At 42.9% G+C, this 26,838-nt stretch overlaps 1 protein-coding gene across 1 annotated transcript in view; it reads left to right on the forward strand.

Moving 5' to 3' along the window:
• The window catches only part of vps13c (vacuolar protein sorting 13 homolog C), a 36,017-nt gene extending 17,516 nt beyond the window's left edge, over positions 1 to 18,501 (forward strand). Inside the window, exons 31-50 of the mRNA XM_016666723.1 lie at positions 5,705 to 5,940; positions 6,167 to 6,311; positions 6,419 to 6,559; positions 6,639 to 6,720; positions 6,790 to 6,859; positions 6,941 to 7,052; positions 7,129 to 7,242; positions 7,382 to 7,512; positions 7,596 to 7,677; positions 7,791 to 7,904; positions 7,991 to 8,066; positions 8,157 to 8,320; positions 8,399 to 8,444; positions 10,112 to 10,235; positions 11,138 to 11,149; positions 11,300 to 11,414; positions 15,002 to 15,087; positions 15,170 to 15,293; positions 16,557 to 16,634; positions 17,975 to 18,501. Coding sequence (XP_016522209.1) covers positions 5,705 to 5,940; positions 6,167 to 6,311; positions 6,419 to 6,559; positions 6,639 to 6,720; positions 6,790 to 6,859; positions 6,941 to 7,052; positions 7,129 to 7,242; positions 7,382 to 7,512; positions 7,596 to 7,677; positions 7,791 to 7,904; positions 7,991 to 8,066; positions 8,157 to 8,320; positions 8,399 to 8,444; positions 10,112 to 10,235; positions 11,138 to 11,149; positions 11,300 to 11,414; positions 15,002 to 15,087; positions 15,170 to 15,293; positions 16,557 to 16,634; positions 17,975 to 18,076 — 2,154 coding nt within the window. The 3' untranslated portion in view covers positions 18,077 to 18,501. The remainder of the gene's footprint in view (positions 1 to 5,704; positions 5,941 to 6,166; positions 6,312 to 6,418; positions 6,560 to 6,638; positions 6,721 to 6,789; positions 6,860 to 6,940; positions 7,053 to 7,128; positions 7,243 to 7,381; positions 7,513 to 7,595; positions 7,678 to 7,790; positions 7,905 to 7,990; positions 8,067 to 8,156; positions 8,321 to 8,398; positions 8,445 to 10,111; positions 10,236 to 11,137; positions 11,150 to 11,299; positions 11,415 to 15,001; positions 15,088 to 15,169; positions 15,294 to 16,556; positions 16,635 to 17,974) is intronic.
• Positions 18,502 to 26,838: the final 8,337 nt, after the last annotated feature.

Consider the following 26,838-nt stretch of genomic DNA (forward strand, 5'->3'; position numbering starts at 1 on the left):
TGAAATAACTCAGAATTTATTTCCCTCATAGGCCTCATGAAATATCTCTATTTTACTTACGCTGGTTTTTATCTCTTTCTCATAATAATCTTTTATTTGCAAGTATCTATACTGGTCTTGATCCTCCAGTTCATATTTTTCCTTTAAGCTATTAAAGCTCAGCAGTTTGCCCCTTTCAACCAGTTTACACATTGCTGTAATACCTTTATCTCACTGTTTGAAACTTATAAATTCCTGGTTTGAACCTTGGGTCCCAAGCAAACCAGCTCAAACTCCTTGTTTCCTTCTTTAATTTATAATGATCAATTACTGTGTTCCATATTTCTATTGTAGTTTTAGTTATTGAATCTAGCTTGTTGCTTAATTTGCCTAAGAGTTTTTTTTTTATGTCCCATTAAATTTCTAGCTTCTATGTCTTTCCTACCCATTTCCAGATTCTTCCATTTTGAAACATACTCATCATTGCACCAACATACCAGAGGTCTAATTTGTGCGGCCCAGAAATATTCTTTTAGGGCTGGTAAACCCAGAGCTCCTCTGGGGAGGTTTATATCTGATCCTGGGTTTCTTCCCGTTCCATATAAACCTTGAAAGCAAACTCAGTTTTTTTAAAATACTATCTTTATTAGGCATTTTGAGATTTATACAGACAAACATATAAATAACAATCGAGAAAAAAAAGACAAAACTTTCACAGCACAGCTACCAGAGTCAGAAGAGAAAATTTGGAGGCATGTAAAGAAGTCACAGCATTCTCTTGACAGACACCAGTTGAGCTACTGACTCAATGACATGTCGTTTAGGTTCACTTTGTTAATTTAGAAATAATTAAGAACATGTTCCCATCTTCTTTTAAAGGTATAAAATGTTCCATCCAGACAGTATCTCAATCTTTCTAATACAATCACTTCAGAAAAAAGGTTTTCCATAGCTGGATCGATGGGGCATCACAACCTGTCCATTTAACCGTTATCACTTTTCTGGCCAACATTAATAAGAGTTGCACAGTGTCTTTGTGAGTACCCAGGTGAGTGGGTATGAGTCCAAGTAGACAAAGCACTGGACCAGGATGCACCGTTTGTCCTATAGCAGAGCTGATTTCATGACACACTGCCTGCCAGAATGCCTCTATAATTTTACATTCCCATAGGCAGTGAATTCTAGTTCCTGTAGCTACTTTACATTTAGGACAGTTTGGAGAGCTTCCTGGTGTGTACTTGCTTTATATATATGGTGATATGTATACATATTATATTGCATTTCTTTATATCAGTTACATACTGAGATTCTGGAAGGCAGAGTCAAGATGTCTTCCCATGCTTCTGAATCAATTGTGCTTCTCAGAGTTCTGCTCCAGGTTGATCGTAAATTCTCCAAGTTATCTTTCCTTAGCGTTTGTAACTCAGCATAGAATCTTGACACAAATCTTCCACGTTTATGACAATCAAGAATAGCTTTATCAAGTAAATAACAATCCACCTCTAATGAGTCAGTTTTTGCCTTAACATAATGCCTTAGTTGAAGGTATTTATAGAAGTCCCTGGAAGCAATACCATATTGTGTTCTTAATTCTTCAAATGTCTTGAATTTTCCGCTATGCCACAGATCATGCATCCTAGCAATGCCAGCATCCCGCCATGACCTAAGATCAGGACCAGCGCCCTCTACTGTCAAATCCGGGTTGTCTACCAGTGTTGTCAGACATGAAAAGTTTTTATTCTGTCCAAACATTTTCTTCAGAATATTCCATGCTTTAATGGTATTAGTAATTAGAAAATTATCTTTAGCCATGGCTGGGAGTTCTCGTTGTTGTTTATTTAACAGATTTATTGGGTGGTAGGGTTTACAAACACTTTCTTCAATCCTTAGCCATGCATTAGCATGCTTTTGGGTAGCCCACATTGAAAACTCACTGTTTTAAAAAAAATCATTTGGGTTTTTCAGATAAATCAGAATGTCATCTGCAAACAGCCGTATTTTATGTTCTTCCCCTCCTATCTCCACCCCTTTTATTTCCTCTTCCTGTCTAACCACCTGAGCTAGTGGCTCTATAAACGATGCAAAGAGACTCGGTGAGACGCAGCATCCCAGCCTCGTTCCTCTCCAGAGTAAATCTTCCTGACAGATTGTCATTTATTTTAATCCTTGCAGTTGGCTCCCAATAAATTGATTTAATACAACTTATAAATGTCTCATTAAATCCAAATCTTTCTAAAACCTTATACAATTGACACTGTCAAAGGATTTTTCTGCATCTATGCTTATCAGAACTGCCCCCTCCCCTCTACCTTGCAGGTGGTCTATGATGTGAAGAGTTCTCCTTATATTGTCTTGTGTTTGTCTTTCTTTAATAAAACCAGTCTGATCCTCATCAATTAAATCCTGCATTAAATTTTCCATTCTTTTAGCTATGATGGAGGAAAACAGTTTATCGTCTACATTTAGTACCGATATCGGTCTGTAGTTGTGGCAGTATTCTTGGTCTTTGCCTTCCTTTGGAATTATGGAAATAATGGCTTCCTTCCAAGAAGGAGGCATCTTGCCGTCCTGAGACTTTAGTTAAACGAGTCATGTAACTGGTGTTAATTCTTCTTTAAGGGTTTTATAAAAAAGAAGCCCCTAGAGTCTAGGGGTGCCCAAGTCCAGTCCTCGAGAGCTACCATCCTGCAACTTTTAGAAGTACCCTTACTCCAACAGACCGGGATCGGCTCTACAGAGGCCTGGTAACGAGCCATTCATTTGATCCAGGTGTGTTGAAGCAGGTTGCTTCTGAAAGTTGCAGGATGGTGGCTCTCGAGGACTGGACTTGGGCACCCCTGCCTTAGACCATCTGACCCTGGTGATTTTCCTGTTTTAGTCCTGCCAATTGCCTTTGTTATCTCTTCCACTGTAATTTGACAAGTCAGTGTTGCATTTTGTTTAGTGCCTATTGCTGGTAAATCCAATTTTTCCAAAAAGTTTCTCACCTCTAAAGAGATCTCTCTTTAAGCTTAACCAGTCTGAACTTCCTGTGTGACTCTGATTGAAGGAACAACTGAGAGTTGACCATTAACCTTTACTTTGTCATATGAGCATTAGATCAAAATAATAAATTACTTTTACCAAAGTTTCTTCAGTAAACAGAATGAATACAACCACTCTCACAGACACAGAGAACCTAAAGCAGGAACACATTGGGAACCAGTTGGTTTGTATTTCCTGGTTTTGCATCATGAGAAGCATTTTTTTACGTCAGCCCACAAGTTTTCTATGGGATTAAGGTCTGGGGATTGTGCTGGCCACTCCATTACTTGAATTCTGTTTTTCTGGAACCATGATGGGTCACCGTTTTGCCGAAATGCCCATTTCCAGGACATTTCCTCTTCAGCATGCGGCAACATGACTTCTTCCAGTTTTACTCCAACTGGTCCATGATCCCTGGTATGTGATAAATAGGACCAACACCATGAGAAACATCCCATATCATGATGCTTGAACCACCGTGCTTCATCATCTTCACTGTGGCCTGAATTCAGTTTGCAGGACGTCTGACAAACTGTTTGTGGCCCTTAGAACCAAAAGGAACAATTTTACTTTCATCAGTCCACAAAATATTATGCCATTTCTTTTTAGGCCAGTATGTTCTTTGGCAAACTGCAGCTGCTTCAGCACATCTTTTTTTAACAGTGGGACTTTGCAGGGGGTTTCTTGCTGGCAGCTTGGCTTTACATTGACGTGATGTGATTGTTGCAGCCAATCGCAGATTCTCTGATCCTCCTGGAGCTGATCATTGGCTGAGCCTTTGCCATTTTAGTTTCAGACTGAGCCATTTGAATAGTTGTTTTTTTTTTCTTTCTCTTCTTTCTGGTTTTGGGTGCCATTTTAAAGAGTTTGAGATCATTTTAGCTGAACAGCCTGTCATTTCTGCACTGCTTTATGTGTCTCTCCCCTCTTTTATTAATTCTTAATTGGGGCCTGCTATGCAATGTATGGCAGGAACCTACTGTTCTACTCCCAACAAGCGATCTCTTTATTTATTTTTCTTCCATCACCGTTAATGCGACCGTACCGCTCCGTGCACCCCCACAAAAATGGTATAAAGACGTTCAGCTTGATCCCAAGAAGGGAGCTATTATTTTTGTGGGATTCTGAGTTAAAATGACGACATAAATTGAGAAAAACGAGATGATGGAGATTGAGTGTCTCACAGAATCAGTAATCTTTCTTTCTGAAACACACACAGCAGAGGTCTGACTCCAAAACTCTGTTTAACTCCCCCTCACTTTCACAAATATCGCCCTATTGACCTCAAAGTTGGTCATGACATAGATACACATGCCTGCTCCCGTAAAATATTTTCAAAATTTTTCTGGGGCTTATGATTTTTTGTCAGGGTCCTTGAGACCGACTCTGGGTGTCTCACAAGTATAGAAACTGTCTCCAGGACCCTGTCTGACAGAGAGAGCCAGCCCAGGTGCAGATGGTTAATTACCATAGCAACAGGGCCCAGACAGAGCCAGCCCAGGTGCAGATGGTTAATTACCATAGCAACGGGGCCCAGAGAGAGGCAGTCAGCAGTCTCACAAACAGGCGCAGTGACAGGTCTCAATGCATTGTGGGAAGAATACATATTTCCTGTGACTATTCATATTTTGCTTACGTAAAATTATTTCTCTGAATTTTTGAGTGTGAATTAAAATCCTTAGTATGAAGGTTGAAAAACTTCTAGAAATAAACAATTACCCACGGTCCAAAATTTTTATTTTGGACCGTGAGTGAGAACCACATGTGCGAAGCTTATAGTCGTCGGTCTCAGGCTGAGTTTCACAGTGCATGGGGTTCAGACACTGTAGTGTAGTGGTGAACCCAGTCAGCTATCGCATTATGGTGATGGACCTGGTGGTGAACCATGTCAGACCTGTACAGATGTGTTTTCTGTGGCTAAAATGCTAGGTCCAAATCAATGGGCACACTTCTGCAGGCCCCATTTAAATTTCTTCAGGAATTTTCTAGTTAAACAATACTCTTCTTCTGAACAGTGTCATGAAGCGATTCCTATTACTCTTTGTTCAAGAACAAATGCACGTCCAGCAGCATCAGTTGCCTTGATCTTACATAAGGGTCACCTGCTTAACACCTATTTATTTCCTATAATCAATGACCTCTCTGATTGAACGCAGGACTGCTACTTTTTGAACACGCCCCTTTCAGTAAATGATTCAGTTTCACAGAATCAGCAGCTTGAACATCAGGCCTGTTGGGTCTGCTGGTTTTCTAACCCTTTACTAAACTTCTAGAAACGTACTGAGGTGTAGAAGTTGAAAGTCAAACAAAAACAGTGAACACAACTGTACGTCATTATAGTCTTACCTGAAGCTTCTGCAGCCACAAAATGAGCAAAGTCCTAATCAATTCACGAGACAGTATGTATTATTGAGGTTGCTACATGTTTTTGAAAATTATGGCCGAAGCAAAATGAAAAATCCGTCAATCTCTTGAAGACCCAGAGGTGTTTGCAACATGGAGCTAACAGAAAATACTTTGTGTCTTGAGAGTTGCTGGAAGGTCCAGCTGCTGATTTGAAGACGAGTTCCTCCTGTCTTCCAGTAGCTAACTCTGGGCCCTTCAGTCCTTTCTGTTCCACAACCAGCTGCCTGTAAATGTGGATGCCGTTAAAACCTCCAGCACAGCCGCTTCATAGAGCGTCTCGCTTTGCCTCCTTCAGGATGATGTGAGTCAGTTTACCTATGATGGCCAGGCTCAGATCCACTGGGTGTCCTTCCTGGATGGACGGCAGCGGGTGCTGCTGTTCACCGAGGACACTGGCGTGGTCACCAAGGCTCGGCAGTCGGAGGAGCTCGAACAATGTCAGCAGGAACTGAAAGTGTCTCTGCAGAACCTCGGCCTGTCGCTCATCAACAACGGCAACCGGCAGGAGATCGCGTACATCGGCATCACCAGGTAAACTCCATGATGTTATCTGACTGAACAGTGGAGGCACAGATGCCTCCAGAAACACATTAAAAAAACTTTTGAATCATTGTACGATAATTCTTGAAGCGTTTTTAAAATAAATATGGTAATGCCACAACAAATATCCAGGCACTTTAAGCCTTTTCAGTCATTAGTTAGTCCTGAGCGTCCAGCGCTGCTGATGGAGTGACTCTTCTGCGGTTCTGCCTCACAGCTCCGGCGTGGTTTGGGAGTTTAAGCCAAAGAATCGCTGGAAGTCCTTCAGTCAGAAGAACATCAACCAGCTGGAGAAGGTTTACCAGAGTCAGCTGAGTGGGAAGACGGAGGGAGGCTGGGTCAGACTGGACAGCAACCTGGAGGTCAGAGGTCACCACAAGCAACTCAGTCAGGGGTCCATATGTGTTTATCTGACCCAGACTTCTGTCTGACGAGATGACTGTAAGTTTATGGTGTCACCCGTTGCTAGGTGAACCTCCGTCCAGCTGTCATGATGATGCGGCAACCCCATTCGTGCCCTGTGAGGAGGAACTTCCTGTCTGGGATCCAGGTGGAGTTCAAGAGGTCACTGCACCAGCGCAGCCTGAGAGCCCAACTGCACTGGCTGCAGGTAAACGTTCACACACCTGGACACACACTTGGACTGAACCTCACTCTCCTAGACTCAAACACTGGTTTATTGGTTACAGGTGGACAACCAGTTGCCCGGTGCGGTTTTCCCCATCATCTTCCATCCAGTCCCTCCACCAAAGTCCATCGCTCTGGACTCAGGTGTGTCCTTCTATTCCCATTAAGCCTCAAACTTACTACAGAGAGTCTAACTGAGTTCTGCCTCCTCAGAGCCGAAACCCTTCATCGATGTGTCTGTCATCACAAGGTTCAACCAGCACAGCAACGTCACCCAGATTAAGTAAGAACCACAGCAGGGAACCAGGTTCTGTGAGCGAGACCTGGATTCAGGTGAGTCTTCTAACCTTCCTGTGTGCTTCAGGTACTTCATGGCTCTAGTTCAGGAGATGGCGTTGAAGATCGACCAAGGTTTCCTTGATGCTGTTGCAGCTCTGTTCAGCCCAGCTGCTAACCTGCAGAATGATAGGAAGAAGGTGAAGAAAAGCAGAAACTGGATATTTTCCTCAAACTTCACAGATGAGATGTTTCTTTGAGCTGTTTGTGTTTCAGTCGGGACTCATCGAAGGAGATCTGAAGCGCCTTCAGGCCGAGCCGACCGACGCCTCTCTGTCCGACGTGTCGGGACTCAGCTTCTTCGAGCATTTTCACATCTCACCTGTCAAGGTAACTTCAGTCCTGCTCTCTTTGCTGGATGAGACTGAATTCATCTAATATGTTATGAACCTCCAACCTGAGAGTTGTTTCTGGAGGCTGTCCAGACAGCTGTGCAGAAAGCCCTCACTGGTCCCGCTTTGCCTTCCAGCTCCACCTCAGTCTGTCTCTGGGCTCCAGTGATGGTGACTCTGTCCAGGAGAACCCCATTACTCAGTCCCTGAACCTGGTGCTGAAGAGCATCGGTGCTACTCTGACCAACGTTGACGATATCATCTTCAAGTAAGTATCCTCTGTTTGCGCAGAAATGGCTGCTGAAGTAGTTTCTTTGTCTGGATGTTGATTCTCCTCTGTGTTTCTGTCAGACTGGCCTTCTTTGAAGTGAGGTACCAGTTCTACAGCAAAGAGAATCTGATGTGGGCCGTGGGCCGACACTACTCTGAAGAGGTAACATCGTTGCCCTTCCTTAGCCTGATCCTCTAACTGTCCAGCCTGGGATGTTGGGTCGGCTCCTGCCAAAGTGTGTGTTGTGAACTTCTGGACTTCTGATCTTTCTGCAGTTCCTTAAGCAGATGTATGTTCTGGTTCTCGGCCTGGATGTGCTGGGTAATCCGTTCGGAGTGATCCGAGGCCTGTCCCAAGGCGTGGAAGCCTTCTTTTATGAACCATTCCAGGTAAAACATCTAGTTTATCGCGAGATCCACATGAAACCCGACCCAGGTGGAGGTTCTGATGGAAAGGGGTTCTGTGTGTTTGCCAGGGAGCCGTTGAGGGTCCAGAGGAGTTTGCTGAAGGTTTGGCGATCGGGGTCCGCAGCCTTTTTGGTTCAACTGTTGGTAAGAGCCTTGGAGAAAGATGTTGATTTAACTTGTGACGGCTCCCGATTTCTGTGGTTGGTGCTTCCAACATGGGTGTTTCTCCTGTAGGTGGCGCTGCAGGAATGTTCTCCAAGATCACAGGTTCCATGGGTAAAGGCCTGGCTGCCATGACCATGGACAAGGAGTTCCAGCAGGAGCGCCGGGAGGACATGAACCGGCCAGCGAAGGACTTCAAAGACAGTCTGGCCAAAGGAGGAAAAGGACTGCTGAAGGTCTGGAGAGGAACGGTTCTGGTTCTGCTGGACCAGCAGTGATCTGATGCATCTCAGTAACAAACCGTGTTTCTGCAGGGCGTTGTTGGTGGGGTTACTGGCATTGTCACCAAACCAGTGGAAGGTATGTGTTTGATGGCTCCTATTTGTTGGAAACACAAAGTTCAAGTCATTTTCAGGAGAACAGAAACAAATTTTGGATTTCTGACCCTAAATAAAAGAAAATACAAGTTTTATGAAAGATTAAAGCTTTGAACTGTTCTCCATGAAATCCCAGAAACACTTGTTTTCTGATTGACACCTGACTCATTCCTGATCCGGATCTTTTAGATCTGGATTCTGGAAACCCTTCAGGTTCTATAAAACCATCTGAACTTCCAGGGTCACGACCTGTTAGATGATGTAATCTTCTGGATTATTTGATCCAGATTCTGAAAATATAATATCCCCTGTCACTTCAAATAATAGTAATAAATAAAACAGCAACTTTAGAAGCATTAAATGATTTAATCTGTTTTGTAGGTAAAAATTCAACACTGCAGCACTTTTTATTGACTTGTTTATTCAGCTGATTATGAAATGTTACTGAAAAGTCTCTCTACATCGGACTCTCTCCAATCAGTTGGTTTAAAAACAAATTGTCTGGCAGGTCTCAGTGGTCATCCTTCCACCTGCCTTTAAGTATCCAGGGGTGTTCCACCAGGTTCTATCCTAGGTCCCCTTCTTTTTATAATCTATATTAACAGTTTCAATAAAAATCTCCCAAATGCTAATTGTTGTCGCTGTTTTATGCTGCAATACAGTTAAAAGTTCATCAAGCAGCTTTTGATGAGGTTGTGTGTAATCTAAAGTTAGTTTTAAACACTCAGATATCTAAAGTAAAGTTTATTCCTCCATCATTACTGTTGAGGCATCGGATCGAGGCTCAGAATACATTTTTAGGTTTTGTAATTGATTTCTTTGTTCCCCACAGCTTGTCAAAAAGTTCAAGTTGGGTTTTTATTTCAGAATTCGATTTTATCATTTGAGGCTAGGAAACGTCTTGTTGCTGCCACTTTTTGCCCATTTTCGATTATTGTGCCGTGAATTTTATGCTTGTATGTTTGAGCTGCATTCTGGGTCTTATGGAGCGTTTGGCTTTATCACAGGTCGACGGCGTTCCTCTCTGCTTTTATCCAATAAGCCATCTTGGGTTTTACTGCCCGTCTCTCTTGTCCCTCATTGTCACAACATTCCCAGGCAGTTATGGATGATTTAACTTTATCAACTGTTTCTAATGTTCACACTGAAAATTCTGCAGAAAAACTTTAAGTTGAATTAGGTGGTTTTTAAGGCCTCGGCTTGTAAATAAGGCTTTTTTTTGTAAATGCTTTGATTAACATGAATTTGTATTCTAACCCTATTTTCACTGCCTGTGCTGTTATTTTTCTTATTTGTTGTATTTTCTTTGGGTTTTGATTTGTGATTCTGAATGTTGCTGCCAGTCCTGATTTCTCTTGAAAAATAGATTTTTAATCTCCTTGAGATGGAGACACCTGGCTAAATATAGATTACATACAACATCAATCTTCTTTAGCAGATCCACCTGACCGTGTTCTGTCGACCCATCAGAACCTCATGGATCGGGTCCAGATCACTGAAACCCTCCTGATTATTCATATCTTTGACCCAAAACTCTTTGCTTCATTTTTAGCAGACCCTCGAAACCAAACCGCTCAGAACCGGTTGGTTCTGAGGCAACTGACTCACACCTGGTTGCCATCTGAAGCCAGCCTGTGTTTCTGTCCGCAGGGGCCAAGAAGGAGGGCGCGGCCGGTTTCTTTAAGGGCATCGGGAAGGGCCTGGTGGGCGTGGTGGCGCGGCCCACCGGCGGCATCGTGGACATGGCCAGCAGCACCTTGCAGGGCATCCAGAGGTGAGGTTCGTTTCCTCCGGGAACTTCCTGTGGGCGTCTAAATGTTGTTGCCGTCTCTAATTTTCACATTTTTCTGCTTTTGTTTTCTGTCTGCTGTGGTTGTTGGGATTTCTGTTCTTTGTGTTCTTCACTGTTTGGGGTGTGAGTATCCCACCTGAACTGTTGGAGCTGTGCTCTGTCCATCGCTGCTGTTCAATCAAGTTGCTGTTTGACTTGATGGAGCTGAGCTTTAACCAGCTGCAGATGTTTGCATGTTAAGTGATGCTGCACACCGACAGTAAGTCACAGCATCGTGTTTTGTGCACCGGGTCCAACTCGCCGCTTGTGGCTCCGCCCCTCTGTCAGCATGTTGTTTGGCCACGCCCCCTGAGGAGAACTTCCTGTCCCGCCTGCCGGAGCACAACGACAACTGCATGAAAACTTGTCGGCGCCTTTTCTTCTTCGTTGACTTCCCTACGAATTAAAACCATCGCCATCGACTGAAAGGAGGCTGAAGTGCTCCTGGACGACCCGATGGATGGTCCGATGTTCACTGCAGTCAGAACCGGTGTTGGTCTGACCTCAGGGGACGGCGGTCCGACGGGTCTGAATGGTTCTGATTGGTTCTGGGTTGCATGGTTCTCACTAACAGCTGCTCTGTCTGTTGCCGTTTTGCGGAACTACTAAAAGTTTTGGTGCATAAATGTTTATGGAGCTTCTGAGGAGTTTCTGTTTTCAAATTAAATCTTGAGATTTTGTGCAAATGAATTTAAATGTTGATAAAAAATAATGATGTCAAAGTGAACAAATTCCCACTGAGATCAGATGGAAGGAGCTGAAATAATGGCTCCTCTCCTGGTTGGAGGGGCCATCTGTCATGTGACCCATAAATAACCTGTTGAAGTTTCACGCTGCCCCTGCAGAGGCCCCACCAGGTGAGCCTTACCTGAGAGCAGCAGCTGCAGCATGACTGGGCTCGGCTCAGAGTCTGGATCAGAACCGTCAGTCCGCTTGAGCAGGGCTGCGACTCCACACCACTCTGAACCGCTCATTCAAGTGTGTGTGTGTGTGTGTGTGTGTGTCAGAGCGGCCGAGGCGACAGAGGAGGTGACCAAACTCCGGCCGGCCCGTCTGATCCGGGAGGACGGGATCATCCGACCTTATGACCTGACGGAGTCGCAGGGTTTCGACCTCTACCAGGTTAGACTCTTCTCTGTTTCCATAGCAACAAGGCATGTTTTCCTGCATGAGGTTAAAGGTCAGAGGGAACCTAGAGGAGCAGACGGTCTGATGTTCCACACCAACATCTGGTGTGTACCGACACTTTAACCCTTTTACGCCGGAGTTTCAAGCGTCTGCCTAAATAAACCTTCCTTATTTTAATTGTAAGTAGTTCTTTAAATGTCCTGTGAGATGATATACTTACCCATGTATCGATAGCAACTGGAACTTTCAATATCCAGCAAGTTATTTTCGCAATATGCCGTCTATTAAACGAGTGCCCCCCGGATTAATTACCTCTCTGCAGCTGCAGCTGTGAAGTTGCCGTATTAACCCGATACTTGCTGGAAAGGGCAACGCCTCCCCTTTCAGAAACCGTTGGAATTTTTCAGATAGCGCTACGTGTGGCGGAATTACGGTACTGCAAATTTGGATGTGTCGCCGGCGACACATCCCGCCCAGAAGGGTTAACCGGGTCAAAAGGTTCCTTCTCCAGAAAGTTTTTAAAGTTAAAAACTTTGAAATAAACCAACAAACCTGAAGAAGAATCCAGTTAGAGGTCCAGAAAAACCACAACAGAGCCGTTCGCTTCAGAGGAAACCCGAGGAAAGAAGGTTAGGATTGTAGAGGAGCTGCTGCTGGACAGGAAACTGCAGAAGAAGAAATTCTTCTAAATCAGCCCAGCAGCTGCGAGGACACAGAGAGGAAGAAACTGGAACTGCAACTCTTCATGTTAGTCTTTGGCAAACAGAACATTTTAGATTCAGAAAATCTAATTCACCAAAAAGTCTCAACTTTTCCAGTTTTGAGGTAAATCTAAGACAATGATCAGTTGTCTCAATGCAGGTTGCATCAGCCCAGATACGTTATCTAATAATATCTACTGTGTTGTATTTATAAGCTACACTGAACAGAAATATAAGCCCCGTGTCAAATGTCAGTTTTATGAACATTTGGGTTACGCAATATCTAGAGAAACTCAAACTATATTTTCAGTAATTACTGATCTTCATATCGGCATTGATATCGTGGTTCGGCCGTTTGTAGCGGATTGACAGTCATGATCGGGGTCAGGATGAGGAGTCTGATTCTGACCCAGTCGGCTTCCCGTAGCGGTTACAGACAGTCTGAGGTCTGATGCGTCTGTTCAGACCGATCAGCTGTGTCGCTGGTCTGAGCCGATCCTCCGATGGACGAGCCGATGTGGCGATCTGGAGTCGGTCAGACGAGATGAGGAGGATCTGCAGTCTGTTGGAAACCAGCTCTGAAACGGCCGGCGGTCCGATACCGGAGCTGCTGCCCTGCTGGACGTCCTGCATCCAACACGCCAACGGCTCCACAGAACATCTGAGGCTTTATGACTGGAGACATCATGTGACCTGTTGGGGCCTTTTATTGTCCAGTTGTTTTCATCTACCCAGTGGACATGTCCCACAATGCACTGAGTAAATAACTCACTGAGTGATGCTCACTGACAGCAAACTGGACTAAACATTATACACAAACCAAGAGAAATATTAGTTTTGAACAAGAAAATGTCAGCAAATGCTTATTTACAATGAACTCCACATGGCAACAATATCTGACGGGCCTTTATATTTCTGCTCAGTGTATTTGCTTGCTGAAAAAGTTAATCAGGGTTCTACAGAACCTTGACCTGGTTTGGAAAAAATATGTTTGAAATATTGAATCACAGTGAGAGAAACTTTAGTAATAATCTAGAAAACTCATAAAAATACTATCACTAGTAGTGTTACTGCTACAACTACTAGTAATAATGTTACTACTAGTAGTAACTAACAATGGCAGAACCTGTAAACCACCCTGTCAATGTTTCCTCTGCATTTCTGCTCCCATGTCCTTCATCTCCCCCTCCTCTTCCTCGGCTCTTTTTCTCATCGTGAATCACTGGCTTCACTTCACCAGATCAGAGGAAATTTGAGGTGGAATAATTCTAACCTTCTTCTTCTTCTTCTTCTGCTTCCTTCCTGCAGCCGGAGGAGGACTTGGCTGGTGATGAACATTAACCCCGTCAGTTTCATGGTTCTTTGATATAATCCTCGTTAATCTACAGATATTTATAAATGTTGAAATCTGAATATTAAATGGAGATCAGATTTCCATGCATGCAAAACAAACATTTTTACTCCCATCTTGTTTTTTCTAAACTCTCTCTGCTTTTTACTTTTGGTTTCTAATCATTTGTAGTTCATTTAAAGCCAGTGGAGAGGAGCCAACTCTAGACTTATTTTTATATAAATAAATTCATCATCATGTTGCTTTAAAGTATTAGATGTTAATGTCAGGATCTCCACACGGTCGTATTGGATCGAAACGTTAACCTTCTTGTGAAACTGGCTCCGTCATCAGTTTGTGTTCAAAGTTTAATAAAAATATGTGAAACTTGTTTTCTTCTATCAAGCATTTTGTCATCCCATAATCCATAAAGTCTTGAAGCTCCTCCAGCTCCAGAACTCTGAACAGGTTCTGCTGAGATCTCTGAAGGTCCCAGCAAAGCATTTCAGTTTGGATGACGGCTGGACTTTGACTAGACCAGGGGTGCTCAAGTCCAGTCCTCCAGAGCTGCCATCCTACAACTTCCAGATGCATCCCTGCTCCAACACACCTGAATCCAAAGAACGGCTCGTTAGCAGGCCTGTTCAGTCTCACCCTGGTCTGTTGGGGTCAGGATGCTTCTAAACGTTGCAGGACGGCGTTGCAACATCTTGGTTCTTTTTTCTTATGGCCATTCTGTTCTTCATCAGCAGCTTTACAGACAGACTCTAGAAAACTTTGGTCTGTAGAGCAGATCCCGGTCCATTCGGAGGCTGCAGCCCCGATCATAATACCTCCACCACTGTGCTGTTTCTGCTTTTCTCCATCTTGTCCAACGTCTCCTCTCTGGTCTCGTCTGTCCAGAGGACACCGTCTCAGAAGCCTCGTCTCTTCTAACCTCAGTGCAGTGGCCAACTTGTGCCTAGACAGAAGAGGCTTTCAGTGTGACATGACCTTTGACCTTTAACCTGCTAACTGAGGCCTATAGAGCTTTTGGTTTCTGGTCATTTCTCTGAGCTTCATGCTCTGACCTCTGACCTCTGAACCTGCTGAGATGTCTGAGAGTTTCCCTCTTTGGAGGATGATGGACTCAAAGTAGTTCAGAAATGACCTTTGACCCTTCCCAGGCTGATGAGCAGCAGAAGTTGCTGACATTGTGTTGCAGCACCTGCAACCTGTAGAGCAGCAAAACTGGTTTAGTAGAGACGCGTTGACGATCGGTGCGTTGACGATCGGTGCGTTGACGATCGGTGCGTTGACGATCGGTTCGTTGACGATCGGTGCGTTGACGATCGGTGCGTTAACGATCGGTGCGTTGACGATCTGATCAGCTGCTCCTGTTTGCTCCCCCTCTCTGCTTCGGTGGAAGCAGCAGAGTGAACTGGGCTGTACTGGTTGGTTACTGGGAGATGAACTGGTTGAGGTAAGCTCAGTCTTCAGTGACTCTCTGCCTGTTGCTGAACAGCAACAGGAACTGTTTTGCAGGAGTGTTTGTGTTTCTGTGTCTGCAGAGGATCAAACATCTGGACGGTGAAGTGTTCAGAAGCTGCAGTCCGACCCCGGGCCACAGGAAGTCCAACATCATCGTCACCAACAGGTGGAGCCGCCCGAACGGCCAGCAGCACACAGAGCCTAGCTCGGTAGCGCTGTGTGACGCAGTTCTGCTTGTCGTTGTTTAGGCGCGTCTTCTGTGTGAAGGAGATCGATTTGCTGGGTCACCTCACTACTGACTGGGAATGCTGGTTTGAGAACTTCCACCGTCCTCCAGCGGTTTCCGGATCAGAGCTCAGGATTTACTGCAAGGTAACGGTGCTGCTGGCATGTTGTTGCTAAACCTCACCTCTCCACTGAACTTCATGTCTATGCCTCCTAAGCTTGGAGTCTCAGCTGGTTGAACTTACAGATGGTTGGACATTGCAGCTTCTGTTTAGCTTCAGGGATCAGGGTTTCTCAGCTGTCCAGCCCTGAAGGTCGTCTGTTCTGTTAGGAGGCCAAAGATGCAAGATCAACATAAGTTTGATCTCACAGCATCTCCAGCAGATGTGCAGCGTGACAGAATCGATGGAATCTGTAAATCTTTCACTGTGGTAGGGATTGCCCGTGTTGATGCTTGATTCTGTGTTTCTCTCATCTTGTCGAACTGAAAAGCTGAGACTGTGTTTGGTCGCTGCTGTCCTCTCTTGGACGTGGCCCCCTGGTTGGTCCCCCGTCCTCCTTCTGTCGTCCATTTGTGAAAAATCTGGGTGTGATTGTTGATCCTGTGTTAAATTTGGTTAGCATGTTAGCGCTGCCATCAAAGCCGGTTTCTTCCAGCTGAGGACCTTTGCTAAGATAAAGTCTGATTTTGCCGTTTAGATGATTGTAACTGTTTGTTCTGAGGCTTTTAGCAGAGCAAACGAAATGCTGCAGCTCGTCTGCTGAGCAAAACTAGGAGGCGTGAATCTGTGACCCCGGCTCCCCTTCACTGGCTCCCTGCTGCCTTCGGATCACATTTAAGGCTTCATTGATGGTTTTTAAGAGTTTTTGGGTCGTTCGTACTGAAGTGAGCTCTAGCAGCCCTACAGCCACCCGGAGCCCTGAGGTCGGCTGCAGCTTTTACCGTCCGTCCCTAAAGCAGACGGAGCCTCCTGTGGATCGTCTCCCTCTGGCTGCTGAACTCCAGACTGAAACTCGTCTTTCCTCCTTCAACTCCGGCTGAAGAGAAAAGGAGGAAGGACATCGCTGCAGCTAAAACTCAATACTGTTTGCTTTTCATTCATGCCATTAGCTTTTGGTATTCCTGCCAATGTTATAATCTTATTATTCTTTTTGCTAAACTTAATTTTCTATTTTATCGTTAATCTACCTGTGATGTTTGTTGTGAAGAACTGAGGCTGCTGGAAATGTGCTGCAGAAATAAACTTTAACTTCACTTATTATTAGCTTCATGTATGTTAATTGTGCAACAGAGAAGAGAAACGTCCAAATATTTAAGAAACACTGAGGTTAGATACAGACACAGTGACATCACTTCCTGTCTGGAGGTTCCATTCCCTGATTGGTTCCTGTCTCTCTTGTTTCTTTCAGGAGATCCATAAACTGATGCTTCCTAAAAACCAGGAGCCCGTCAGAACGATCCGGTTCAAAGACCCAAATTCTGCCCAGGTCAGTTTAATCCCAGAGGAAAAATCTTTAACTTTAAAACATCCATCAGTTCTGATTCCGTTTTACCAAGAGCTGATTCACAAGACGGTTTAGTAAAAGATTCAAACAATCACAGCAGGAACAAATGTACCTACAGAAACAGGGTTATCAGAGATTTAAGGTTAGTAACATATGTTCATAGAACAATGAAGAATCTAGTTCAGTTTAACATTACATGCACGTGGTGACGGTGGACAGGAAAACTCGCCTTTAACAGCAAGAAACCTCCAGTAGAACCAGAACCAGAACCTGACTGAAGCAGCCGTCTGCCGACTGAAGGTTTGAGAAAACCCAGCAGACAGAAAAGGAAACGTCTCTGACTCAGGAGTACTTTCTACATAGAAGAAAAGCAGAGCAGCAGCCATTAAGAGTCCAAAAACAGACCAGACACAAAATGTTACCAAGTATTATTGGTCTAGTTTTTAGTCCAAATGAAATAAGACAAAATTAACTTACAAGTAACTTTTCAGCAAGATGTTTCTGTAATATGATGAAAACGTTCCAGTTTTTCATCTGCATAGTTTTTGAGAGTTGAGGTCAGATGCATCATCTATAGAAGGAAAACGTTCAGGTACCAGATCTGAACTGAACACCAGACCAGGTGTACCTTCTATGGAAAGAAAAAAAGACAACCTGAAAATAAAAGTTAAAATAACATCAAATAACACAAAATTCTAGAGTAGTAGGAGAAAGTAGTAGAGTGAAGAGAAGTGGTCAGTTGGTCCTGCAGCGGGCTGTAACAGCATGACTACACAGGTAGCTCAGGATAACCTCAGCTTCATCAGAGACGAAGGTTTAAGCCTCGTCTAGAAAGTATTCAGGCTCTGGACCGAACCGTGTGGTTCTCCACTAGGACAGAGCCTGTGGTCAACTGGATCAGAACAAGCACTAAGATCAAACAGAACCAGAACCGGTCCTTTATCTGAGGCCAAGAGAAAATCATCAGGAACTTTCAACAGTTTATTACTATTTATATGCTCACATAATTCATTAGCAACCATTTCCTCAAAGATTTTAGATCAGACAGAAACATTAGACATAGATCTGGAATTTCTAAGGAAACCAGATTAGATGTAATTTATTAAGTCGTTTCTGAATGAAGGGTTTCAATTCACAACGCACATTTAGTTTAATTTCTGAAAAGTTTTCCTTCCAGTTCCATTATTTGCCTTTTTTTATTTTTTACATCAAATCTCAATAAAGTTTGTGAATGAAAGACAGAAAGGTGCAGTCCTCAGAGGGGTTGCCATGGAGACGGATCAGGAAGTGTGTCAGTGTGATGTCTGGTCTCTCACCAACAGAAGCTGCATGAAGCCATCTGGGACGCTCAGGACGCCCAGAAGCAGCACCACATGGTCAGGCAAAAGTCCCAGCGCTTCCTGAGACTCAGCAAGAAGCAGTGATGTCACTTCCTGTCTGTGGCTCTCCTACGGAGCATGGTTACTGACATTATTGTAAACTGAGCAGTTTGTTTCAGAATAAAAGCAGGAAACGTTGGGTGAAGTTTTCTGTTGCTGAACATTTTAATTGTTCCATACATTCTTAGTTAAAATTTATTGAACAATTATGTTGAAGTAAATGATAATGTAAATGTTTTTTTATTTTATTTGTAGTTTGTGGGTTATTTTTCCCTGCTTTGTGCCTGCAGGTTTCAGTTCTTTATGCCTTAAAATGAATCCATCAAAGCGCTTTGCACTAAGATATTTGCATCACCACTGCAATAACTGATGCTTACTTTGTCATTTTTATTGAAATAAACATAAATGTAGAAAACTTTCCCACAAATTTTTAAAACAAGGACTGAATAAACTTGAAAGTGATTTGTTAATGTGAGTGTCCAGAGTTTTTGACATCCTTTCTTTGAGCAGTGATGTTTTCCTGCAGTGGCCTGAACGTCTTCAGGTTAAAGCATTTTGGGGTCCGTTTGTTTCTGAATCATAATAATTAGACTAGTTAGAAATAAGTAGAATATGCCAACTTGTTGTAAAAGTGCTTCTCATAAATCATGAAAATACACTTAAAAATAAACATTAAATCAGGCTTTTTAATGTTTTTTATTCATTCTTTAAACTTTGAATATAGTCCAACAAATATTAGTTTAATATTTGCTGCTGTTAAAAAAAAATCATAATGTGTCGCATTACAGAGTTGAACCCATTGTAAAAATTGATCAGTCTGTGTTGAACAGTCTGGCTGACTTAACAGTCTAATGTACCAAAACCGCTGTTTTTGGTTAAAGTACAAAAACGGTACTTGAGCCGTTTTTGTTCAGCTTCAACTGTTTTGTTGAACGTCACGAGGTAGAAGATTTAGGTAAGAAGCTTTCCTAACAGTGTGAGCAGGAAGAGACTTTTAGTGGCGTCACTTCCAGGGTGCAGATTTAGAAAAAGGAGGGGTTGGTTGAACAAAACTGAAGTCATTTGGCTGGAATATATTTTATTCCAGCCAAATGACTTGAATAAAGTCATTTGGCTGGAATAAATGACTTATTCAAGTCATTTGAATCTTTTTTATAGCACCTATGAAAAAGGTGCTATTTTATAAAGTATGTATTTTTCTCATATTTCTTTTGTTTGGGTTAAAGTAGACCTAAAAGTGTTTATATTAGCAGAAATAACTTGCAGTTATTGGCTATTTTTATTTGTTTTCTATTCAGTGAAAACTTAACATTGGTCAGTGGGGACATGCTCATTTGGCTGATCTCTGCGCTTCAACAAGCCATAACATTTTTCAAAACATGATTTTTAAAATATATTTGCATGTTACATTACCAAGACATGGATATTTATATTTCTTGATTTTCTCCAAAAATTGTGGTTTGCATTACATGAAAATATTTGAGATCAACCTGTGGGACACAAAATGCACCGAATTCAGAGAATGACCCGGTCAGTCAACAGACGAATTCTGTTTCACATTAAGGTCATTTTATTTATTTAGCACATTTTCAGCAACAAGGCAGTTCAAAGTGCTTTACATGAATTTGAAGGACATAAAACAATAAACCAAAGGAAAACCAAAGGAAAGAGAAAACAGAAAAAAGTATAAATTAGATGTCGCTAAATGTTGATATAGAGTTGCGTTTCTCCACGGGGCGGTAGCGCCCCCCAGGGGGCGTTCAGAGGACGGCAGGGGGCGCTGGCAGAAATGATTACAAAAGGGAAGAGTTTGCTTGAAGGTAAATTTTACACCTTATATGCACAACAATACCAGTTTAGACTTTGAGCTACTTGCTAAAGGGTTAGAATTAGACCTTAAATTTGTAACATTAAATCGTGCCTGGCAGCAACTGTATCGATGGCAGCTCTTCTTCTTCTTCTTCTTCTATTCAGTGTTTGTAGCTTGTAGCTCCTGCTACTAGTAGCTTCACCGCATCAGTTCAGCGTCTCACCGGCTGATGACGTTGCTGTGATTCACTTTGTCTGCTCTCTGATTTTCAAATATTTTATGTTTTATTGAGGATTTTTGTACACATGTTTTGGCAGTTCTGTCATGTCAAAGCAGCAACTTATATTAAGTGTTTTATACTTATACTTAATGCTGCACATTTTCATGGAAGGACAACAGAAAAGTGCATAAACATGTAATGAGTAAAATCATGATACCCTCACTGTGTGTCCCTCTGAAAAATAATAAACAATCCTTCCATGGATGATACCACGATAGACAGCGTTAATTTTATAGCATTAACACAGATGCCCGGTATGCAACGGTAGTACCAGCACCTTTAAATTTTAATCATCATAATTCCGGGATTTTTTCCGTTGTTTTAAAAGGTTTACGTCAGTATCCCATCGATACGCTTCCTGACAGCTCCGCACTGTAGGGAAGAAAAAGAAAAAGAAAACGATGCGCAGGTTGCAGGAAAACCAGAGCAACAAACTTTATTTGAATCAGGATAAGACAATAAAGAGCTTCTGAGTGGCAAATCTGGTAAATCACATGATGATTAAGCGGCGCAGCAAGTGATGACTCAAGATTACCGAGTTAGGGTGGGTGTCAATAAAAATGATCAAATAAAACTAGTAACAGGAGAGAAACTAAAGAGAAGATCATACTAATCCTAGTTGCCAGAAATGTTTGTTAACACCATTCTGAATGTCAGAAATGGACTTTAAAATTTCCTTCAGCATTACCCAGAATGCATTGCATTATGGGGCTTCATATTTTAGCTTATAGTTTGCCTGTTTTTACTGGAATCCCCAACAAACCATATACAATTGTGATAAGCATGAGGTCCTCTGTCAAACTAGATGACTTAGAATTAGCTTAGAGACATGTGGAAAATCAGCACCATGACTCACAATGGGGTGTGAACTGCTGCCTGGTGCAAGCTTCATCATGGAAGATCCCCCTGCTGGCTGTGCTGAGTAAGTCTCTTCACTTTTTTTAATGTGGTCATACCTTTCTTGGGACCACTTAAAACTGAGCATTCTAGAGGTCTTGCGGTGTATGATGGCACTAGAATGGCTCTTTGGTCTAATTTCAGGGAGGTTGGTTTGAATTTTAGTAAATGTCTTGAGATCTGGAAGACAGCAGGTTGCTACAGTTGGTAGCAAACTAAATGTTTTCGGTGTTTTCCCTTCTGCCAGACACTTCCAGAGCGTAAGTAAATAATGGTCAAATCGGATTTTTTTTAAGAAGCTTTATTAGAAGGGCTTTTTTTTTAAGGAACAAATTAATTTGGTTAGAGTTTGATAGTGATGGTTGGAATTTAAACAATTCTAGTACATGGGAGAAATTTCCTACGGTTTTGCTGGTGTTTCTTTCTTGTTTGTTTTTTTTCTGATTGATTTTTTTTTTGACAAAATTACATGAAAACTGAGTGTGGATAAATGCTGCCCTGTTATTTTTTATTACATTTAAATTTTTTTTCTAATTGATATTCTTCAGAAAAGCTAACATTTCAAGTTCTCAGATTCTACCACGTGACAACAGAATTACGCTAATGTCAACACTCAAAATATCAAATGTAAAACAAACACAAACAAACACACACATCTGGTTCTCCCTAAGCTCACAGGATCACATCGGCTCCCGTGGTGTTTTGTTTTTGCTAACGGCTTTTCACCTGCACGCCTCACCTTATCTGATTCATTATGGAATCAAATGTGGTGTGTCAAACGGGTTGAGATCGATTTTTTTTTCCCACTCGTTTTAGGATTTTGTGTGAAAAGTGAATCATTCAAATCTTATATATGCGTTTGTGTGCGTGCGTGTGTTTCTGTGTCTTTGTCTTTCTTTGTGTGTGTGTGTGTGTCTCTTTCTATATAGACTTGAGAAATGTCCCTGTTTTTTCACGCTCGTCAAATCTTTTCCCCGTGCACTAGTTGGACGACACGGCGGTGGCCGCCGCCAGCTGGATGGCGCTGCTGAGCTCCACGCCTGGCAGCAGTCCAGACCGAGTGAGTGTCCACGTATGGACGTTACATTTGTTTTGCACGTCGTAAACCAAGTCTAAATTTTTCCGTTACCTGCTGAATTGTCTCCAACCTTTTAGGGTGAAGCTCCTGGTCCTTGCATGCCGCCCGCCGCGCCGATGGACCAGAACCAGCTCGTCCAGCAACTAACGGAGCTCCAGAACGCCGTCGCCGGGGTGCAGAGGCAGCTGACGGCTCCTCGCAGCCGTGGGAGCGGTGGGTGGGGGGGCCGTTCCGGCTGCCGATGCAGGCGCGGAGGCGGACCTGCAGCGCCCTCCGCTGTACGGTAATGTGTCTAACTTTTTCTCATCCAAACAGAAAAAAATAATTCCAGAACCTTTATGGCAATAATCAGTGAGAATGCATCTAATGCATCAGTCTCTTGTTGCCGACACCGATCACCTGCTTCTCATTTCGCAGCAGCCTGCTTTTGCAGCTGGTCTCCTTTTTCCTTCACACTGCCCAAACACGTAGCAACAAATCCTTAGCGATGTGGAAGTGCAACGCACCGAGCGAATGGGGAAGTTTGCGTGTTGCGGGGGAAAATCGAAGCAGGTCAAAATGCGTCAACCCGACGAATCTAACGTGGCGCAAAAACAGTGCCGTACTTGGCGGAGTTTGGCTACATCATTGAGGCTCACTGCAGTAAAAAAGACAGACGGAGCGACCGGACAGCTGGTAAAGCAGCGGTCCACCGTGTTTTTCCTACTAAAAGGTGTCAAGTTGACAGGAAATATCAAAGTGTTGCCGTGTAAATGCACGTTACGGGAAAAGATCTCCAGTGAAATGCTATTTAGACCCACAGCTAGTCTAAAAACAACAAATTTGCACTTCTGTTTAATCCAAATTAAACAAATCGGGCCTTCAGTAAACGCTAATCTTTTCAAACGGACCACATAAATGTAACATTTGTTTATTGAGATTATCAATGCTGTTAAATTTTATTCAATTGTTTAGGCACGCGTAAGTAAAAAAAAAAAGATTTTAAATGATTTAACATTCAAATGCCAGATTTTAGGGAGCTGGCAAGCTGACTTTGTAAAACTTCAAAGAACACTCATAGTTAATGTAGTTATTATAGTTTTGTTTTGTTACCGTAGCAGCAATCTGATGCTGTCAATCTTTGAATTTACAAATACAAAATTGGTAAACTGCGATTATGACTTTTTGCTTTTTATGCTGGCCAATTAATCTACTCCCTTCTGCCATGTGTCACTAAATCTAACACAGAAGCTGTTGGAGGTTGTTGAGAACGAGAATCTCAATCAATGAATCATAATTTGTATTGACACACGGAGCATAAAATCAGCCAAGAAAAGCCTTCAGACTTTACTTATTTTATTAACTTTCAGCGCCGAAAGGAGACGCTTTACCATTACATCCGAGAAGAGTTTCTAAAAAAGTCTGCAGCGTCTTGTGAGAAATGGACCTTAGTGTCTAACAGAATCAAAAATGTAACTCTTTACTATGGGCCCTTTGTCTAACAGCGTGTGACTCTTTCTCGGCCTTGGTAAAGCGTCTCAACAAGGTGCTGATGTTTTTAGCAACAAAAGGGACCCCTATGAGTCAGATTCTGCTCCAGGCCTCATGCAGCCTTGCACCGGCCCTGCACGATGAGGTAATCTGCTGCACTGCGCAGAGAGGCAGAAGAAACGGCAGCTTTAATTCAATGCTGCTAATTTGGCCCTGTGTGCGGCCTTCGACCGGCCCTCCAAATTCAACCGAGTCCACCGTACAGTCTCGGGGTAGTAACTTGGTTAGTTTTGGGCCGTTCCAGAGACCAGTCCTTCCTATGTGAGATAGTTGCCATTGCTAATGGAAAAACGAGCTTATTTTTGCTTAATTTTGGACGCTATCGTTTGGGCGTCCAGAACAATTTTGACTATCGGTGATTCTTAAAATTGGCAAGTCGATGGGAACCGTTTCCAAGATAAACCACCAAAACAAAAGTATTTTAAAATCAGACCTCAAATTGATGAATCTAAACAGGACTCTCTTCCCACAGAGGTCGTTCTGGGCGACTTTGAAAAAGTTTCTTTGGGAGCAAGGAGGGGCTGGAGGAATCGCTTTAACAACGCGCAGCAGGCCAGGAGTCACGCCGGCAGGTTCTGCCGGTACCTGCTGGCAGACCTGCCGGCCCACGCCGGGGGCCAGGACCTGGCCTTCCTGGACCGGGTGGAAAAGGTCTGTGGGTGAGTACAGTGCTCCTACTTCCACAGAACCGCTTGGCGTTCAATTGAAGCAGATGGAATACAATTTAAAGTGCAAATGACAACATTGACCTTTGTTCTGCAGCTACCCGGCCTATCTCAGACGGCAGGGCTACGCCTCCACCACCATCCACAAGATGGTGGTGAACATTTCACTGTTTTTAAAATATGTCCGGGACAGCCGCTTGAGGGCCAGCGGGCTGTCCCGGACATGACTCTCTTGGCTCGTGGTACAGTTAAGGATGGCACAGAGCCGAGCTTCCCAAAGCCAGTAGTTTGGGAAATTTTTCTTTGAAAACTTTTGTAAATAGTTCATTTTGTTATTTTTCTAAATAGTTTTCTTTTTTATATATATATTTTAGTGCTTTGTTTTTATTTTTCCCTTTTTTTTGTAAGTTTCCTTTCTTGTAAATAGTTTGTTTTTTAGTGTTTTTTGTAAATAACTGTTTTTGTTAAATAATCTTTATGCTTTATTTTTGTTTTTGTAAATAGTTATTTATATATGTTAGAGTGTGTTTTTATGCTTTGTTTTTATATTTCCCTTGTTTTTGTAAGTTTTTTTCCCCCTTGTAAATAGTTAGTGTGTTGGTCTTGTTGTTTTTGGATAAATGTGTTTTTTCCCCCCCTAAAGAATCTTTTATTATTATTTATTGCAATTCCACTCTTTGTGTTCCTTGGCTGACACCGGCGGAAATAATCAAGATTTAAGATAAGATATTCCATTATTAACCCCGCAGCGGGGAAATTTACATGATTCTGACTGTGCTCCCAGTATTCTCCAGGTGAGAAAGAGAGCTGTGTAGAAGGTGAACGATGGCATCCCCCACTCCACACTTTGCTTCCAGATTAAAACAAAAAGGTGGTGTTTTTCCAGCAGTCTGGTCACAATTTCAACCACTTAAGAGTTCTAAGACAGGGGATGTCAAACTCCAGTCCTCAAGGGCCGCTGTCCTGCAGTGTTTAGATGTGCCACAGGTAAAAAACAGTGGAATGAAATGGCTTAATTACCTCCTCCCTGTGTAGATCGGTTCTCCTGAGCCTTGCTAATGACCTAATTATTCTTTTCAGGTGTGGTGCAGCAGAGGCACATCTAAAAGTTGCAGGACAGCGGCACTTGAGGACTGGAGTTTGACACCCCTGTCTTAAGACATTCAAAGTCAGTTGCTTTCAGACCGCCATCTTTCATTTCTTTCACCTATGACCTTTCCATAGGTCGCGATGTCTAGCCGTTTTCTCAAATAAAGTTCAAATGCGGGAAGAAAATTAAATATAAATTAAATTTCATTTAAAATAAAATTAAAAGTAACTTCCCGGTGCTCAAGTTTTGGAAAAAAAATGCTTTTAAATGATTATTAATTAATTTATTCAACTTGTAGTTGTTTTGTTCTCAATTAACAGATCTATGTGCACACAGATCTGTTAATTCTCAAGTGGCTGAGGAGAGGGAAGTCTGGGCCTCCCCTCTGAAGCTGCTGCCCCCGCGACCCGACCCCGGATGAAGCGGAAGAAAATGGATGGATGGATGGAAGTTGAGACTTGCAGGTTTGAAATAAAATTGTGCATTTGTCCACTAGATCAGGGGTGTCCAGAGTCGGTCCTCGAGGGCCGGCATCCTGCACGCTTTAGTTCTCTCTGTTGGTAGTGAACAACCTTTTCAGCATCTCGATGTTAATGAGCCATCATTTGATGCAGGTGCGTTAAACCAGGGAGAGAACTAAAACATGCAGGATGCCGGGCCTCGGGGATCGACTTTGGACACCCTTTACCAAATGGACCGTTTCCCAGAGCAGCCGAGATGTCAGATCTGGTTTTACCAAGTCTCCTTTGCTCACATTTGATCCCAGGCAGAAGAAGTGGAGGTGATGAAGAAAGATTTTCTTTCTTTTTAATTCAAACACTCGTCACAGGTAGGGCTTCAGTCTACTGGTGACACTGGGAGAACTCCAGCGAGTTCTGGGACCTCCAGGTACAGAGGCTAAGCTAAGGATAAAAGATAAATGATCCAAAAGTGCAATAGAAAATACTGACATTTTTCCTCCACATCCTGTAAAAAACCAGAATGTGAATAGATGTGGCTCCAGAAGACCGCTGGAGCCACATCTATTTATGGATGCTCTGTTTGACATGTGTTCTGATTTTTGATGATTCATGGTTTAATTTAATTCTCTTTTTGTTGTGGTTTCCACCTCCCAACACCCAAACCCTTATCTTTTAGATCATTGGGAGCACACAGAGTCATGTCCACAACACCAAAGAAGTGACTACTCTTTGCTTCTGCAGGTGCAGGGTTTCCCCCAGTGTATAATAGGTTTGGCGGCCCGCCCTGCTTTGCTAGCCCCACCGCCAGGCTAAGCGTAGCTCGTTTACGTTTCTAAGAAAATAATTTTTTTTTTTTTTCCTAAAGCCGGGCTGCAAGCGTCTCTTTTGCTCTTAGCATTTCACTAGCAAAGCAGATTTATTCCTAAAGGGTAGGTTTAGAATAGATAGGTTTATAGTTTAGGTAAGTGCTCCGCTGGTCCCGTGATCAGGCCTGCT

The sequence above is a fragment of the Poecilia formosa genome, unplaced genomic scaffold (assembly GCF_000485575.1).
Source record: "Poecilia formosa unplaced genomic scaffold, Poecilia_formosa-5.1.2 Scaffold785, whole genome shotgun sequence".
Taxonomy (NCBI): Eukaryota; Metazoa; Chordata; class Actinopteri; order Cyprinodontiformes; family Poeciliidae; genus Poecilia; species Poecilia formosa.